At 42.2% G+C, this 16,184-nt stretch overlaps 1 protein-coding gene across 25 annotated transcripts in view; it reads right to left on the reverse strand.

The window, feature by feature from the left end:
* ank2b (ankyrin 2b, neuronal) overlaps positions 1-16,184 on the reverse strand; it is a 186,512-nt gene that overhangs the window by 67,492 nt on the left and 102,836 nt on the right. For 23 of the 25 annotated variants that reach the window (XM_037112339.1, XM_037112338.1, XM_037112353.1 and 20 more), the window contains exon 2: positions 4,939-5,040. In XM_037112339.1, coding sequence (XP_036968234.1) covers positions 4,939-5,040 — 102 coding nt within the window. Of the gene's footprint in view, positions 1-4,938; positions 5,041-13,357; positions 13,499-16,184 lie in introns of those variants that run through there. The other 2 variants (XM_037112340.1, XM_037112332.1) reach the window with 2 other exon arrangements.

Below are 16,184 nucleotides of genomic sequence, written 5' to 3' on the forward strand. Positions count from 1 at the left end.
ATTCAACAACAGCAAGATCAGATGAAAATGTCAAAAAGTGAGAAGCGGCGCTGAAAAGCTTAGAGAGAAAAGGTAGCAGAGATTCAGATCATTGTTGTATTTCAGGATTGTGGGTGGTGTAGTGCTTCTCCACAGACAGGTTTTTCCCTCATAGTCCTTGGTTTGTCTATCTTGGATGGTTATAATGTTTAATAATCAGCATTCATGATTCATGATATGACTGGGATTTTCAATTCCTGAACCTCACACTTGAGCATCATTGTTTTTTTAGCAGCTGGACAAACAATCCAATCAGACCTGTGTAGGTTGTCATCTTTCTACATATCAATCTAGCCACCTAGGTGCATGAGTTAAGAGAGAGTGAAAAGAGAGTGATAGCAGAAGCTGTTGAACACTGTTTTCATCTCAGAACAAGCATCCAGCAGTGTTTGAAGTAGCACCTGTCAACTGTTCTCCCATAAAAGACCAGACAGCTATTTTTCAGCTGTGTCTCTGAGGTTGCAGAGATGAATGAGTTCCGGTGTCTTTCGACCCGCAGGACGGCCACCGACGGCCAATGATAAAAGTTGCTATTTCAACAACATATTCCCATGTGGTGAGGGGGGGGGACGTTTTGTCCGCTGTCATAAATAATGTATTCAAATCAAATGTACTCACAGTGTTCTAATTAATGAACCCTCTGTATGCAAAAGCATGATGTATTTTCTGTTTTCTCTTGATTTAACATGAAACATAAGCAGCTGCCACTCATAAAAAGAACAACCTCCAGTTCTACCATAACCCTAAGGGACCCTTATTCATCTTTGCACACCTCCTCCACCATGCCCGCCATCCACCTCCTAGAACCCACTAACCCGTTTATCATGTACCACGGCCTGTCCTCCCACGCCTCTATCCATAGTATCTGTTACCTCATTCTGTCAGCCCACATGAGCGCAATCACTTAAGAGACGATTCCCGATGATCTGCTAGATCTATCAGCTATCAATTTTTAAAGCAATGCAAGTGGAAAGTGGTGAAAAACTAATTTATTGGCGCTGGAGTCGTCTCAGCGGGGTGATGCTGTAATAATCAGAGTGAATACCATCTCATCAGTGCACTATGATACTGAGCTGTAATGAGCATCATTGCACAGTTTGGTCATGTGTATGTGTATGTGTGTGTGTGTGTGTGTGTGTGTGCATGTGTCTGCAGCTAATTTAGCATACTACTGGACTCATCAGCCCAGTATTTTACTGCCCATTTATGACTGTGTGCCCAAAGACCTCTCCTGGTTGTGGTTAGTCACAGTTTTTGATAAGACTTTTGACTGCTGACATCTTATTCCTCTTAACTAGGTGGCACGGAGTTGCAAGCGATCAGTTTGGTTTCCACTAGGGACACTTGGTCTTCTACCGAGTACCTACTGACGTAAGATCAACTGGTGTATGATTTCGGTACCATGAGAGTGGGCTGTGTTGTGAGTTCAAGTAACGCGTTTCAGGCAATGGACTTGGCAAAAAGCACTTCACCTTTGTCCATCGCAGGTCATATTTTGGCTGTTGTTTGAGGCTCAAAAACCCACATTCACAGAAAAGTTTAATCTTATCTTGAACCAGTGCATCTGCAGATTAATTCTGTATGTTTTGGTCATGCCTCACATTATATGAGAGGAATAAATCCCCCATTTTCATTATCCTTTCCCTGCCATCTTGTCTTTAAGCCTGGATGAGATCGTCACTATACTGACCGCACTCTTCTAGTTTGGAGTGTTTGGGTCCACCTCTGGTCTTTATTTGGACCTATACCATCTTCCACAAAGTGCTTCCTGGTCTAGACACTACTGTAATAGTGACAGTCTGCTGACCATTAAAAAGTATGGGTTTAATGGTTATTTATTTAATGGTTATTACACAAAATGACTGTTGATAAGATTGATATTTGAATGTGCAAGTGCACTCTTGATCAAGCTTGTATTGAAGTCCATTTACTTGATTTTCCAAAGCTTTAATCCACATCGCATGGACAGCGAATGGAGATTAGTTTCTCAGGAATTCCAGGCTTGGCATATGGATTGAATTGGCCCTTCAATACTAGGTTAACAGTTGTCACCCATTAATCAGTTTTTATTTATGTAGCCCAACATCACAAATCACACATTTGCTTTATAGTCTGTAGAGTAGGACACCCACTATCCTTAGACAACGATATAGTATTATTAGCAGTGAGAACAGGAGAGTCCCCTGTCCTATCAAAAACCATTTACTACAGTCACTACAGACCAATACTAGTGCTCCATCTTAGTAATGGAGTCATTAAAGTCCCATGGGTGTCAAACCTGCATTGCTATAACTTTTGACCGATGATAATGGTTCTTTGTCTGATTGAGTGATATGTGTTTGTACACGAAGTGTGTATCTGTGTATGTATGTGTGTATGATAAAACCTCAAGGTCAAACATCAGTGATATCTTTCACCACCTGCCTAACCTCTCTACATACAGAAAAGGCAGTTTAGTTGTAGAAAACCTCAATTATTTATCTTGATAACTGATAAACCCAAGTTTAAATGCACCCACAAGGTACCATTTCAGATATATCAGTTCAAATAAACTGTGTTAGTTCATACTGAAATGTGAAAGTCATACATTAACTTGACTCTACTAGGGCTGGCCCCTTAATCGCAGTTGAACATGTTTTTTTCGCAGGCAAAGAAACCCCTCACACTCAATGTAGGAGCTTGATACAAAAGTACAAGGGGAGGGTTGCAACACACTGAAGTCACTAACTGCTGCTAATTGGTACTCAAGCGAAGCATGCTTTACAATGAGTTTGAGTTACAGACTGATGCATCTTGACCAAGGCGGAGAACTTTTGAGGGGTTTGGTCAGGTCATCGTATCCAAAATGTAAAGAAATGATGTCCGTAATCTGTGCATGTCAGTTTGTATGTAACCACATGGAAAGCATGAATGATGGTGCAAATACCTGCCAGTAGAAAGTTCAAGCTCAATACATGAACAAGCTGCCAAAGGCCCACTGTGACACAAACAAGTCCCATTTATGTGCTTTGGTGTGTGCTTGATGCAAATGTGACAAAAGGCCATTACGATGTGTGGAAGGAGAATTGATTGACCCACTATAAAACATTAAAGTAGTCAAATATTTTAAAACAGTGATTGAAAACCACTTACCCAAGAACGTCCTACACGTCCTTCACATGCTAGGTTGACATACGACATGTACTACGATTGCGATGTAAGCCTATCCGATCAGTTCTACACCTTGTTTGCTTTCAGGCTTCCCTGACCCTTTGCTTGAAGGTTTACTAGACAGTGGGACAGAAACATAACTTAAGGGGCCAAAGCAATCTGCGCCAACATCATTCCCCACAACACTGGCTCAATTAAAGTCTCCACACACCACAGAGCCGCTAGTAAATCATGTGCTTCAACTCAGTGTGACTTGTGTTTACTAGACTGGTTTTCGTGACGGTTGCCAGGACAGGACTGTTTACATCCTATCAGGTTTCACCCCCCGGCACGTTCCTGGAATGCTAATGGACTTAGAGGAGGCTAGATAATGAGCAGGTAAAAATAAACTCTCCCTGGTAAACATGTACCTCTCCCAAAAGAATTGCAGAGCAACTTTGATGATAATAATACATAATGTGTATATGGAGATTAGAGGTGGACAACATGAGCACATTAGCACATTCAGAATAATATGTTCTGTGGATTGTAGGCTAATAGGGTAGCAAGAACCACTGGACTCACTTTAAAGCCAGGTCAAAGTTGCATTATCAGTATTTTTAATATCACTAATGGATCAAATGATTATGTGTAATGTCAAAGATGGTGCGTATAGCGACAATCCCATGTAGGGTATTACCAACTTTGCAGTTTTCCTCAGTTCTTTACAGCATTTTCGCATTTTTCTAGCTTACCGTTTCGGCACATCGCCCTGCAAACTTCACTCTCGGTAACATTGTTTCCATTAACAGCAGTAGCTGTTCTATTTGAAAGGTTCTGATAAACCTGTTAGCTTAGCAACAATAATCAGACAGACATTGGTGGCAACCAGCTGATGAACATTGTGGAGTATTTAGCAGCTAAAGAAGCAGTTCCTCAGGGGTTGAAGACCAAACCAGAGAAAAAAAGACAGCAAACCCTGGACAATACAGTCATCAGGTGGACACAAAGAAGACTCAAAAAGAATGCCAAGACTTTGCTCCATGTCTGCTTGATCTGCAGATTGTAGAGACCTTTTTCAGGGCCCGAACTCTGACATGATATAGCAGGAAAATTACACCAGCAATGGCTCCACTCCTTTAAACTGGTAATAGACAACTTTTGTGCTTCAATCCATCATTCTGAAGTAAACATTGATGTCACTGTATAATGTCTGCAGAGAATATAACACCATCCACGTATAGATTGGTGTGTCACAATGCTATCCGGTCTGCCACCGGGCGGGATTTTTCATCGTACAAAGGAAGCACGTCTGCCATTGCACAACTACAACAGGGAGATACGTTGTTTTCCACAATGCCCAAGTAGCAGTGGAACAACTGGAAAAATTGTGGAAACTCTACACTGCAAAAGTACAAGAAGCCTGCTGATGAAGGAGGCAAAGAAGGGGAAGAGGGAGAGCGATAGAAACGGACGTAAAACAAGAGTGAATGGACGAGTGAATGGAACGGACATTCACTTGAAAGTCTGTTCCCCTGTTGATATGTGTTTCCTGTGACCTGTTTCATAGGTTTAAAAAGTTTAACTTTATTTAAGAGTTTGTGGCGTGTTGTTTCTTATTGGGGTTTTAATGAAGTTGGCTATTGTCACAGTGTTTTACATGGTCTTTTATAATGTCTCTGCACACTTCCACTATAAAGACATTGTTTTTTTTGTCTATATCGTGCTTGATTGGGAGTGTGTGAGCGAATGATATTATTTGTCTCCTACCTGATTGCAGGTGCTGATGTCCACGCCCCCTTTCAGATATTCCAAAACTTTGTCGATGTTCCCTGCCCTCGCCGCTCGCAGGAAGCTGGTGTTACTGTCCGACTGGAGGAGACAGAGGAAAAACACGTTTTCAAAAATAGCCCACATTATTTGTCCAAACCGCATGCGTGTTTTGTCACCGGCTGTCAGGTGGAATCACAACCCAGTCATTCCGGCTGAATGAGTCTCAAAGCAGTCCCCCATTTAATGGCTATTAAATGATACATGAGTATTTTTCCTGTAAAGCCATGATGAAGAGCACTTAACCTGACATGGAATGAAACACAGCCAGATTGAAACATGTACAAAAGCAACAACCACTGGAACATGAAGAAGGTGAGCAAAAATATGAATGCTACACTTGTATCCCATAAAACAATTCCATTCACAAAACTGTACTGTCACACATCTCATATTAAGTTACAAGCTGGTCCCAGTAACCACTACATAATCTGTATAAACCAGACAGAAAAGACAGAAACCAGGAAAAACTGGTTTATTCAAGGTTAAAATTCCAAGTGAGCACAATCACACGATAAATCATTCTGTGCAATAATTAGACTGATTATTTTCCCTGGTGCAAAATAATGTACGTGTCCGTGATTCGGGAAGGACATGTCCCCTTGTTTGTTTTTGGATACTGACTGTGCAGCAGTTGGATACGGACCAAGACTGTAAGGAGGCAGAATGATTCAGCAGTTTCCCTCTCAGTGCCTTCACTAAAGCTAAATCCTGGCTCACACACACACACACACAGCTTGTTCAAAGCTCCCAGCTCTCTGCTCCTCTGGTGGAAAAACACCGTCTGATGCTTATTTTTTTTTTACTGCATTCGAACTGCGTTACTCCTTCCATGGGGGAGGTCAGAGTTCAGGCACAAAGATGCCGTAGCACCACGCGGAGGATGGTGGGGACTCACCGACCTGCTAATCTGTGTTTGTTTTCTAGCTGAGCGACGGTCTCTCATTGGCAAGGTCACAGTTTGCTTCATATTTTCATTAGTAAGCTTTTTTTAGTGTCCTTCCCCTTCATCACAGTCTGTCCCGGTCTCCGTCACCTACAGCATTACCCCGCTGAAATGTCCTCATACAGAGGACTGCAGCACCGATGATGTGTAAAATGAGCGGTGACACCGCAGCGCGGGTGTCTGCTTCACAAGCGTCCTGTCTAATGTTTCTGGCTGACCTGCAGTCAGCTGCAGAGAGCTGCACTGCATCACTCAGACTCACAGCTGCCGGGGCTTTTCTGCACACATCGCCACACTCACCTTGAAGTTTACAGTATACCGGCAGTTTAACACCAATGACACGACCACAGAAGTCAAACTGCAGAGACTTGAAGCCTCTTCGAGACAGGCAATGCAGTCGAATTTAAGATTCATTAGGGTAAATTCCCCCACTTACTGTAAAGCCCCACTCCAGTCAGTGTTGCTTCAAGTGGAACAGTTAATGTTCTGTCTCAAACAGAGAGCAGGGAGGTGGTTAATAGTCATAAGTAATTCATTCCCATCGCAACCAGACTGACGTTCCAGCAAGATAAACATCATGAGCGTTGATATTATGGATATCAGCAAGGACAAGAGACAGCTGTCACTCTAACATAAGTTCTGCTTGTGTATTGAAGAGCTGCAGAGTTTATTCATGGTATAATCGTGTGGTGTAAGCTGCACTGTACATTTACTGCCACTGGACAACTTCTCTGCTAAGCTTTCCCCTCTGCTCTGATCAACATCTGTAAGCGCACATCTGAGCAGCCACAGTCTAGCACTCTCTCTCCCTCTACCGCACACACACACACACACACCCCAATTCATTCATTAAAGACCAATTCAGTAAAAGGAGCCATGCAACTCTTTCACGTCATATATGGGCGGCTGTAGCGCAGGAGGTAGAGCGGGTTGTCGAGTAATCTAGTAATGTTGCAAACTTTGAAATTTTCTAAACCGACACCTGTGTCTGCGCCGCTGTCATGTCCCGAATGGAAAGCACGGAGAACCCAGGCATGCTCACTCCCAGTGAAACAAAAAAGACCGCAAAAATAAGGGCCGCAAATAAGTGCTGGAAAGACAGTACAGTGTGTCGCACGCGTTCGCACAGGGTTAGCATTGTTTTCCCGCAGCCCAGCACAAAGCAGCCATTGCCACAATGAAGCTGATAATATCCTCACTTTCCCTCCAGGGCTGCAGAGTCACATTATACAAGACCTTGCCCTAATCATCGTTCTGTGACTGGCGGGTTGCTATGGTTACCCTGTCTGAGAGTCCTGACCAACAGGACTCTCAGACAAATGTGGCTTTTTGATGGAAAACACTTAACATTACAGAGAGAGGGAGAATTGTGGCAGCCTGCTTCCTACAGAAATAGTTTCATAAATCCTCGTCATAAGGAGCTTAGTCAGTTTGTCACTCTCTTGATGGGAAAGTGTTATGAATGTGCTGTGCAGATCAGAAAAAAAAACAAAAACAAAAAAAAACTGCCGTAAACAGCCTACAGTCACATCAAGGTCATGTTTGGAGTGAGTTGGCATTAAACTGTAAGAAAAAAAAAAAATCTTAGTCAAACACGAAGGTCTTTGCTCTTTCACCGCTGTTAAAGAGCAGGTTTTATTATGGGGATAGGAGGTTTAATTAAGAGAAAATTAAGGAAAAAAAAAAATCAGATATAATCGTGTCGTGTTCGTTCTGTAATAATCCGTTCCTGCTTCTGTCTAGACACATCACTTCATGACTCAATCAAACCTGCCAAGCGTGACGAAGCGCGGTCCAAAAGCTCCTCCAGCAACACACTGCATCAAACATTCATTTACAAAGTCACTGTCTTTATCTGTGGAGCGCAAGGAGATGTATCAATAATGCATACCAAACACACACACATACACACACACACACACACACAGTGTAGACACCAGTTAGACCCAGGCTGGGAGCATCCTCGCCCCTCCCAGTTACCACACAGATGAGCGCTGCCCTCCCTGGAGGTAACCATGACAACAAGGCTTTCTGTCTGTCAGCAGAGTTAGTAAAGTAAGCACAGAAAGCATGAAGGGTATAGAACTGTCTACTTGATTTTTAGTTGTGTGTCTGTGTCTGTGTGTGAGACAGAGAGAGAGAGAGAGAGAGTGTAACAAGAATAACACATCCTCATACCTAAACGACAATAGGTCATTTTTACGACAGTTGTAAGATGATTTGAATAAGATGGTTTGCTTGAATCAAATACGCTAGGTAAAGTATGTGATTTTGCATATGTGACGTAAGTTAAGTACATTACGTAAAATAAGTACTTTAATGCACATTTTAAGGTTCACAGCTAAATGGTTCAGTCTCATTTCCAGCAACAACAGGCGGCTTTCTTCAAAAGAGCGTCCAGTCGCAGAAAAGTCCGATCGGTGACGAGCAAACCAAATATGAAAAAATGGAGAGTGAATATTGGACATTTGTAAAAAATATGAGCAGGATAAAGTTTATACAGGTGACGATATTTCCCGCCTGTGTGTCTGTCAGCTTGTTTTGGAGTTCCTCTGCCGTATGGTGACTAAAAAAGTGATTACTGCAGCTTTGAAGGGGCCGCACAAAATCAAATACGTATTTTCCATCTTACGCGTAGTGCTTTTCATCCATCTCGATGGACATGGTCTGTGGATTATTTTGATTAACGGGGTCAAGATTTCTGGAAGGAAACACAGCTGATATCCCCAAAACAAACAACTCAACTCACATCACAACAATCTAGATGATGAATAACACCACAGGTAAGAGGTAAAAGGTGTTTGTTTTGTCTTTTATTCTGGAGAGGAACTGCCCCTTTAAGCCAAGTGTAGCTAATAGGAGTATGCTCTCATCATGTATACTGAGAATTGCCATCAATTGGCGTTTGCCGTACCATTAACTAACACCATGAACTAAACCAGAACCTACTTCTAACATGAACGGTTTCTTTAACTTGAATGACTCCAAAGGGGACATGTGACCCACATCAGAACCAGAGTGTGTTCACACACATAAGTTGCAGCTGTGTCCTTGTTTATTTGATTGAAGGGGCACATTCTATTCCTAGCTATCAGGACGGAATAACAGTATCTGTGTTTACTAGCAACTGCACTTCTCCCTTAGTGCTGGCTCTGTGTGTGTGTGTGTGTGTGTGTGTAAGCGTGTGTGTGTGTGTGTGCATGTGTGTGTTTCTGATATTCAAAGCTCTTGCATACATTAGACCATGAACACACCCACTGTTTAGCAATTACAACAGCACTTCAATCAGCGCAACCGATATCATAACAACTGCCAAACCCCCCACAATTAGCCAATTAAAAGGATGCTTTTATTTTGTAGTTGGAGGCGTGAGCCTTTCATATTAATAATCACATACTACAGTATTCCCGCGGAGCGCTATAAATAGCCTGCTCTAATTCATTATCATCAAGCTGTCATAACTGGATCTATAGTGGGTCCAGCTTTACACCCCACCTTCACCTTCACTGTGTTTCCATTACCTTCAACACCATTCTGATAAGCCTTGGAAGACCACTCAGAAATGTCCAGGTATTTACTGTTTCCAGCCAATCAGAGCTGCTCCTGTGGACCTTTTAGCATACAGTGCAGGACCTGGAGGATCATTTGTATCAGATAAATTTAGATATAATGATATAAGGCTGGGGAATTGTCCTTGTCAAGGTTTTCTACAACTGAAGCAATATAGGTGTATACAGTATATACTTTGTACTAAGGAATACAATACATAATGTAAGAAATATTGACTTTTAATGACTTACTTTTTCATTGCATACATGTATTTATCAAGTATTGGCTGTCGTCTTTCATGGGTGCAGGACTACTTTTCTTACTATGTCCCTGTAAGTGTTCACTTACAGCTCATATGAAGGAGAAAATGGCAGGCCCTTTAAAGCTGCCCACAGCTACAGTATATCAGTGTGGCGGTGGGTCAGGGGCCATGGGTCAAGATGTATAGCTCTCCAGAATAGATTGTGTCCAAATCAGGAGGACGGTGGGTTGTGCCTTTCGAGAAGATGGGGGGAGTTTTAATGTCACACCAGCAACCTACATGGAATAAAAATCCAGCTGATTTCAGAGTTACCAGCACAGAGATGTGGGGATGAGCGAGCACCCCTTGCTACTACAGTATCTGTAGGGAATGGGAGCACTGTCACTGAACTTCTGCATCTATACATTAATGTGTCAGAAGAAGAGGTGCACAAACATGGAAGACAACAAACTATATGCCATCACTATGTACTTACAAAGTACATTATCTGTCATGGGACTTCGAAAGCCCCCGTCAGCAGGACGGTATCATCTTTCTGCGCTAAGGCTTGGCAATATAGCCTTAAAAATAATGACGCTATAATTTTAGTCTATATTACCAGCGTCTTGTTATCGGAAGGTTGCTGGTTCGATCCCCATGCCGAAGTGTCCTTGGGCAAGATACTGAACCCCAAACCTGATGTGCTGGTCTGCAAGTCTCTTTTGACTATAGCGCTAAATGCCCTAAATGTAAATGTAAATGAAACAGAGTGTGAACAGAGGTCTCCAGTGAAGGCATCAAACACAGGAAGTCGACAGCGTGAGTTTAGATTGTACTACTCAAGCTACTGCCTGTATCTAGACTTAATACTTTCACACATACTCAGAATTTTTCAAATGGACTTTGTTGAGCCACATCAGTGAAATAGCTGATGATAAGCTAATGATGCTGAAGCTAATGAGAATCCAAGCACAGTCCCTTGTTAGAACTTTGAATCCGAAGTTACATGTTAAAAGTAACATTTTGTCATTTCTTGTCCTAATTGCATATAAAGCAGCCTGACCTTGTTTCTCTACCAGTCTGGGGACAACACATCCATAAACAGCAGTTTATTCCTGTAATTATCCATTCACGTGGTAGTGTGTCGGGCGAGAAAAGCCATTGCTGAGGGTCAACGTGTTTGACTCCGCCACGCACATGCACTCATTTACTCGCACTATTTGTCATGCTGCTTTGCTGTTTCGCCGACTTTTCTCTCTGTGGCTCCTCTCTCATCCTCTCTCTTTCATCCCATCCGATCAACAGAAGCTCAGCTGGAACCTGTGCTGCCAGGGGTCACTGCAGGCTGCCAGGTCACCTCCTCCTCCTCCTACACAGGCCAATTACAGCAGCCGTCGCTGAGTTAACCTGCAACCTTTTAGGTGTTTTTCAGGTCTACAAATCTGTCATCTGAGGTAATAAAAGTTTCAACTGTGCTTTATTTAGGCTCAGTGTAACTTGGTTAGCTGCGAACGTTTCAGCTACTTCTTATTCATGTAAATATCCCACTCCTGCTGACTATTTCAGAAGACGCACTGTGCGTTTTGCAAATGATTTTCCACCTTCCAGGCTGAAATGAGCTTGAATAGGTACTGAAACACACACACTTTTGGTATATTAAGGTGAGGTCCACCTGTTGAAAAGAAGTGCAATTTTTACTATCTTTTAGCTCTGGTTGGTTTTCCAACCACATCTAAGAAAAGTATACATGGCTTTTTAGCTGCTAAATTCTCCATGATGTTTACCAGCTACTCATGCAGCCTGCTGCTGGAAACAATGTTCATAAGAGCCCGAAACTGTACTTTAGTTGGAAATACAAACACAACAATGAACTGACAGAATCTAAAAAACTCTGTAGAAAACTTTGACCCCCTTTTTTCGTCAAGATGATGTTATTCTAAATGATAATGCAGTAAACTCTGGCCTTGTCCTAAACTACAGACTGATTGTGAGCAGGTTCTTAGTGTGTTAACAAAAGACTACTGTTCATCCACCTTCAGCACTTAAATGCACCAGCAATGACATCTTTGCAAAATCCTCCCTGCTTGTAACTGTTACTGAAAGATATTATGTTGTGTTTTAAGTATGTGCTATGTTTAAACATTGTCGGACAGTCAGTACATCAATATAAAAAGCTTTATTCTTTAGTACTACAGTTACTATTATGATGCTTATGAAGCCCCATAAACAATTTTAGTGTTGTGATCCTGGCTGTGTTTCTTTGATTTCCTGTCTTATTTTGGAGTTTTGCCCTCCTGTGTTGTGCGTTACTTTTCATTTTGTCCTATTGTGTAAATTTCCCCACCTTCCAGTGTTTTTCTGCTCCTTTTCCTCACCTGTCCTTTCCCCCGCCTCACTCCATCTGTAGCTCAACCATTTGTTAGTTTGCACTGAAGCCTGTGCTTCATTCTGTCTTTGTCAGTTCGTTTCTATGTTCCCCTTGTGTTCCCCTTATGTAATCCACCTGTGTGTTTCTCCAGTCCAGTCAAGTGCCTCCCAGTGTTCTCCAGCATCTCCCTGTTTTGCCCCATGGTATGTTTCGGTTGTTTTGTTCCACTTGTTTTTCATTAGTTGCACTTCTTGTTACTTGGTACCTTATTTAGCCTTTTGTGCTGCTACTTAGACTTTTGGTGTTTGCTCGTCTTGGTTTTTGTCAATAAATCTTGTTTTCAGACTAACTGCCTACCTCCTGTGTGTTTCTGCATTTGGGTCGTCACCTTTTCGTAAAGTGTGACATTCGGGTTTAGAGTTTATGTATTCATGCACCAAAATGTGCTAAGGAACCTGCAATATTAACACTGCAAACTACAGTTAAATAGTTTGAGATACTACATTTATAGCATAATATTTGGCTGCACTGAGAAAAAAGTTCCAGCATCTTAAAACTAGACATTAAGGCAGGTCAAATACTGTCTCAAAAACTTAATTTGGAAACGATCATCTAGAAACACACAGTAAGACTCAGCTACAGACTAAATGAGTGATATTTTTTGCCTTGCATTTCCAGCAGTAGCAGCAGCATGCTGCTAAAGTCATTACATCTCTTTTCAAGAGTCCACACGCTGCTGTGTGGGGATACTTTAGGAACAAAAATGTCACACTGACCTTTAAAAGGAGAGGTGAAAACACCCCACCCCATCCCACACACGCCAACACCACCAACACACACAAGCTCCAAACCTAAACACCTGAACCATTTGTCGGTTAATACCTATTGTAAGGTACAGATCAGGATTGATCCATCCTCAAGTCAGAAGTTCTGAGTACTCAAGACACGCTTTCATTAGAAACTGGAAAATGTATCAGGTCAATTCAAAGGTGTCTAATGTGATAAACAACTGATTACATGCAGGTTGTGCAGTTTGTCGGTAACAGATACAAACAACAGTTCTGTCATCCAAAATAACTCTGAAGTCAAGAGCTGAAACTGACTTTCAAGTGCTTCAAAGTTTCTGCTTTCAAAAAAAAGTTACTTGAAACCTTCTCATCTATAAAAACCTCCCAAAATAACCTCCAAAAAAGCACGTCAAGAGCGTCCCTGTTGCCCGAAAGTGCCGGCTGCACCTGCCAGTGAGGGCTCTTACCAGCATCAGTGGAGGCTGTGCAGGGAAGTGCTCCACACAGTAGTAGTCTGGCAAAGCATTCTGGTCCAGGTTAGACAGGCTCCCGGTGGTCCTCAGGCCCTTGTCCGAGCCACACACCTTACACATGGCTGCGTTGCCCATGCTGCAAGGTTTACAAGTCTATCCCATCAGAACGTAAAAGAATCTGAGTGAGCGCATCTAATCACTCTGCTAATCCACTCTCTGCCCCTGCTTCCTCTACCCTCCCCCTAAAAACCTCGCGGGCTACCATCCAGGGGGGCGACCCCCTCAGTCCAGCAACACCTCACTTCCCTTTGGCCCTCGGCCTCAGCGCCCTGTTGCTAAACTTGACCGGACCTGTGTCCTGTGACTGCTGCCAGCACTGTGCTAGCTCTTCCTCAATGCTAATTCCAACTCCCTGACCATTGACCAACACCCCCTCCCCACTCCACCAAACAGGCTATTTTTACACCCACCAGCCCAGCTATGCATGTAGAGAGAGACAGAGAGAGAGAGAGAGAGAGGGTGGTCGGCATAGGGTGGCATGCCAAAACAGGAAGGGGGAGGACACACAGCAGATACACACAGCAGGGACTGAAACAAGGCCTATGTGTGCTTATAATTTGTAATAGTATGCTGTGTTTGTCACATCAAGTGCTTTATTTTCCAATTAGACACGAAAACTCCAGTTAAACCCAAAATCATATCCATCATCCATCAGTGGTACCCCTGCTCAAAGGCAGGTGCTCTTTGATGACCAATAAATACCATAATAAGTGGATGATACAGTATTTTAATTACAGTGATATGAGATGGGTGGGATAGTTGTCTGATATAATTTAAGGCAAATGGTGAATCCATCTTAGATTTGGGAGATAGTTTCTGATATTTACACTGATACAATCAGTGAACAAACTCCCATATCGTTTGAATCACCAAGTAAATGAGAGGCGTGGGTTTGATTGTGGGTTTTTTTACTCCACAAGATGCTGTTCTGTTAGCGTCTTTGTCAGTTCAACAGCCTCAGATGCACTGGAGAAGGCATACCCAGTTTGAAACTAGCCCAGGAAATGCAAGACAAAGACAATCCGATTTGTGGCCTGGCTGACAGAGATATATCTATACTGCTGGGCGTAAACAAATGGGGCCAATGTTGCAATCTGTATATTTCCACAGGTTCAGATTCCAGCAAAAAAAGATTGGTGTCAGGTCTTGTATTTGTGCAGATGTTTCAGTTCATCGTTTCTGGCCTTCAATGACAATGTTTGACTGAACGGGTCAGTCTATTACTGAAGTGACAAAGTGGGACAGCGTTAGTGTTATCTACCAAACAAAAGCAGTCTTATTAACCCTAACCTGATTCTCGCTCTCTGTATGTATGAAGTTTTCCTTACTACGGTGAAATAGGTGAAAATAATATCAGAAAAGACATATTGGTGTAAGGCTAGTACATGCACATAGCAGTAAATGATACTGGTAAATAATACTGTCAGTGTGTGTTCCCTTGCTGGTTGCCACGTTAAGTGTGTGGAGTGGCTCCCTTGAAGTTGTAACCCGTCCCCATGCGACCTTTTCCTAAATGCCTTCACCTAGACTGAAAACTAAGCCGTGCTTTTTACTGCATGCTTGGTGAACACCTGATAAAGTGCTTCTCTACCTCTCAGGTCAACTGTTTGGAAAAAGAAAGAGTGGCTTTTTTTTTCCATATGCAAGAAAATTAAGGGGGAGAACACTAAATTGATGTCACTATCTGGCATTACTGTCTCTGATATTTGATAGTTAGACTATAGACTAATTGAAAGTGTGAACACTGGTGGTCATCACATGAATTGACCCCACCCGGTGTGTGGTGTACAACACCAGCAACATGCCTGGCTTTTAACAAGCCCCCAGAGTGACTTTTCCTCTGTATTGTTATCACTGGACCTTACGTCATGGGCTGTTTAATGGAGGCAGACGTGGTGTTTTGCTAATGCAGATTTGGTGTCAGACTATAGCCCACAGCGGAGCTGTATCGATCCAGCTGGACTGAATGCAAATTAAAGTAACACAGACCTTTTCAAGGCAATTGATTGGTTCACAGAATGACTGGAATGCTGTTTTAATATAAGCTTGTGTACCTGCTGTCTCTACACATCTGTTTATGTCTTATCCACGGTCAGATCTATGTTGTATTCACCTCTTGTGCACATGTCCTTGTCTGATCACATCAGGGAGGTAAATGTCCCCATTCTCCTTGCAGTCGTATAGGTCATGACTCACACAATACTCCCATTGTAGAAAATATCAGCCAAACAATTCTCATTCACTGAATATGTTAGTGATGGGAGAAAGACTCCTCATTGTTGAGAGTCACAGAAACCACATGAGAAAGCAGCACTGGGGATTTCAATGAATGAATGAATGAATATGAACTGAGTAAACAGGCACATGATCTTTGCATTTCCCCTATCTGACAAAGTCACACTAAGCTTTTAAATTGAGGCAAACAAGTACTTCTGAATTATGAAAACCATAAGCATCAAAAACAATGTGTTCCTCTGTAATCACTTATTAATTAAGACATGTCTGTTATAAAAAGTGGAATCTAATTTCTGTGCTCTTGTGTAGTCGAGTTAAAAAACAAAAACATTTTAATAGTCAAGAAAAGAGCAAACCAAAGCATGAGTTAAATTATTGGCATAATGTTTTTGTGAGTTAAAATCTGTTCTTCTCAAAATAAGCATTTTGAGTGGCAGTTTATTTATTGTCTTCATTTGATATGAAAATCTTGTTGTCATGCATCAAAATTAAAAGTTTTAAGAGTTCATTAAACAATTTAGATGGG

This window comes from Acanthopagrus latus, chromosome 10, assembly GCF_904848185.1.
Source record: "Acanthopagrus latus isolate v.2019 chromosome 10, fAcaLat1.1, whole genome shotgun sequence".
NCBI lineage: Eukaryota > Metazoa > Chordata > Actinopteri > Spariformes > Sparidae > Acanthopagrus > Acanthopagrus latus.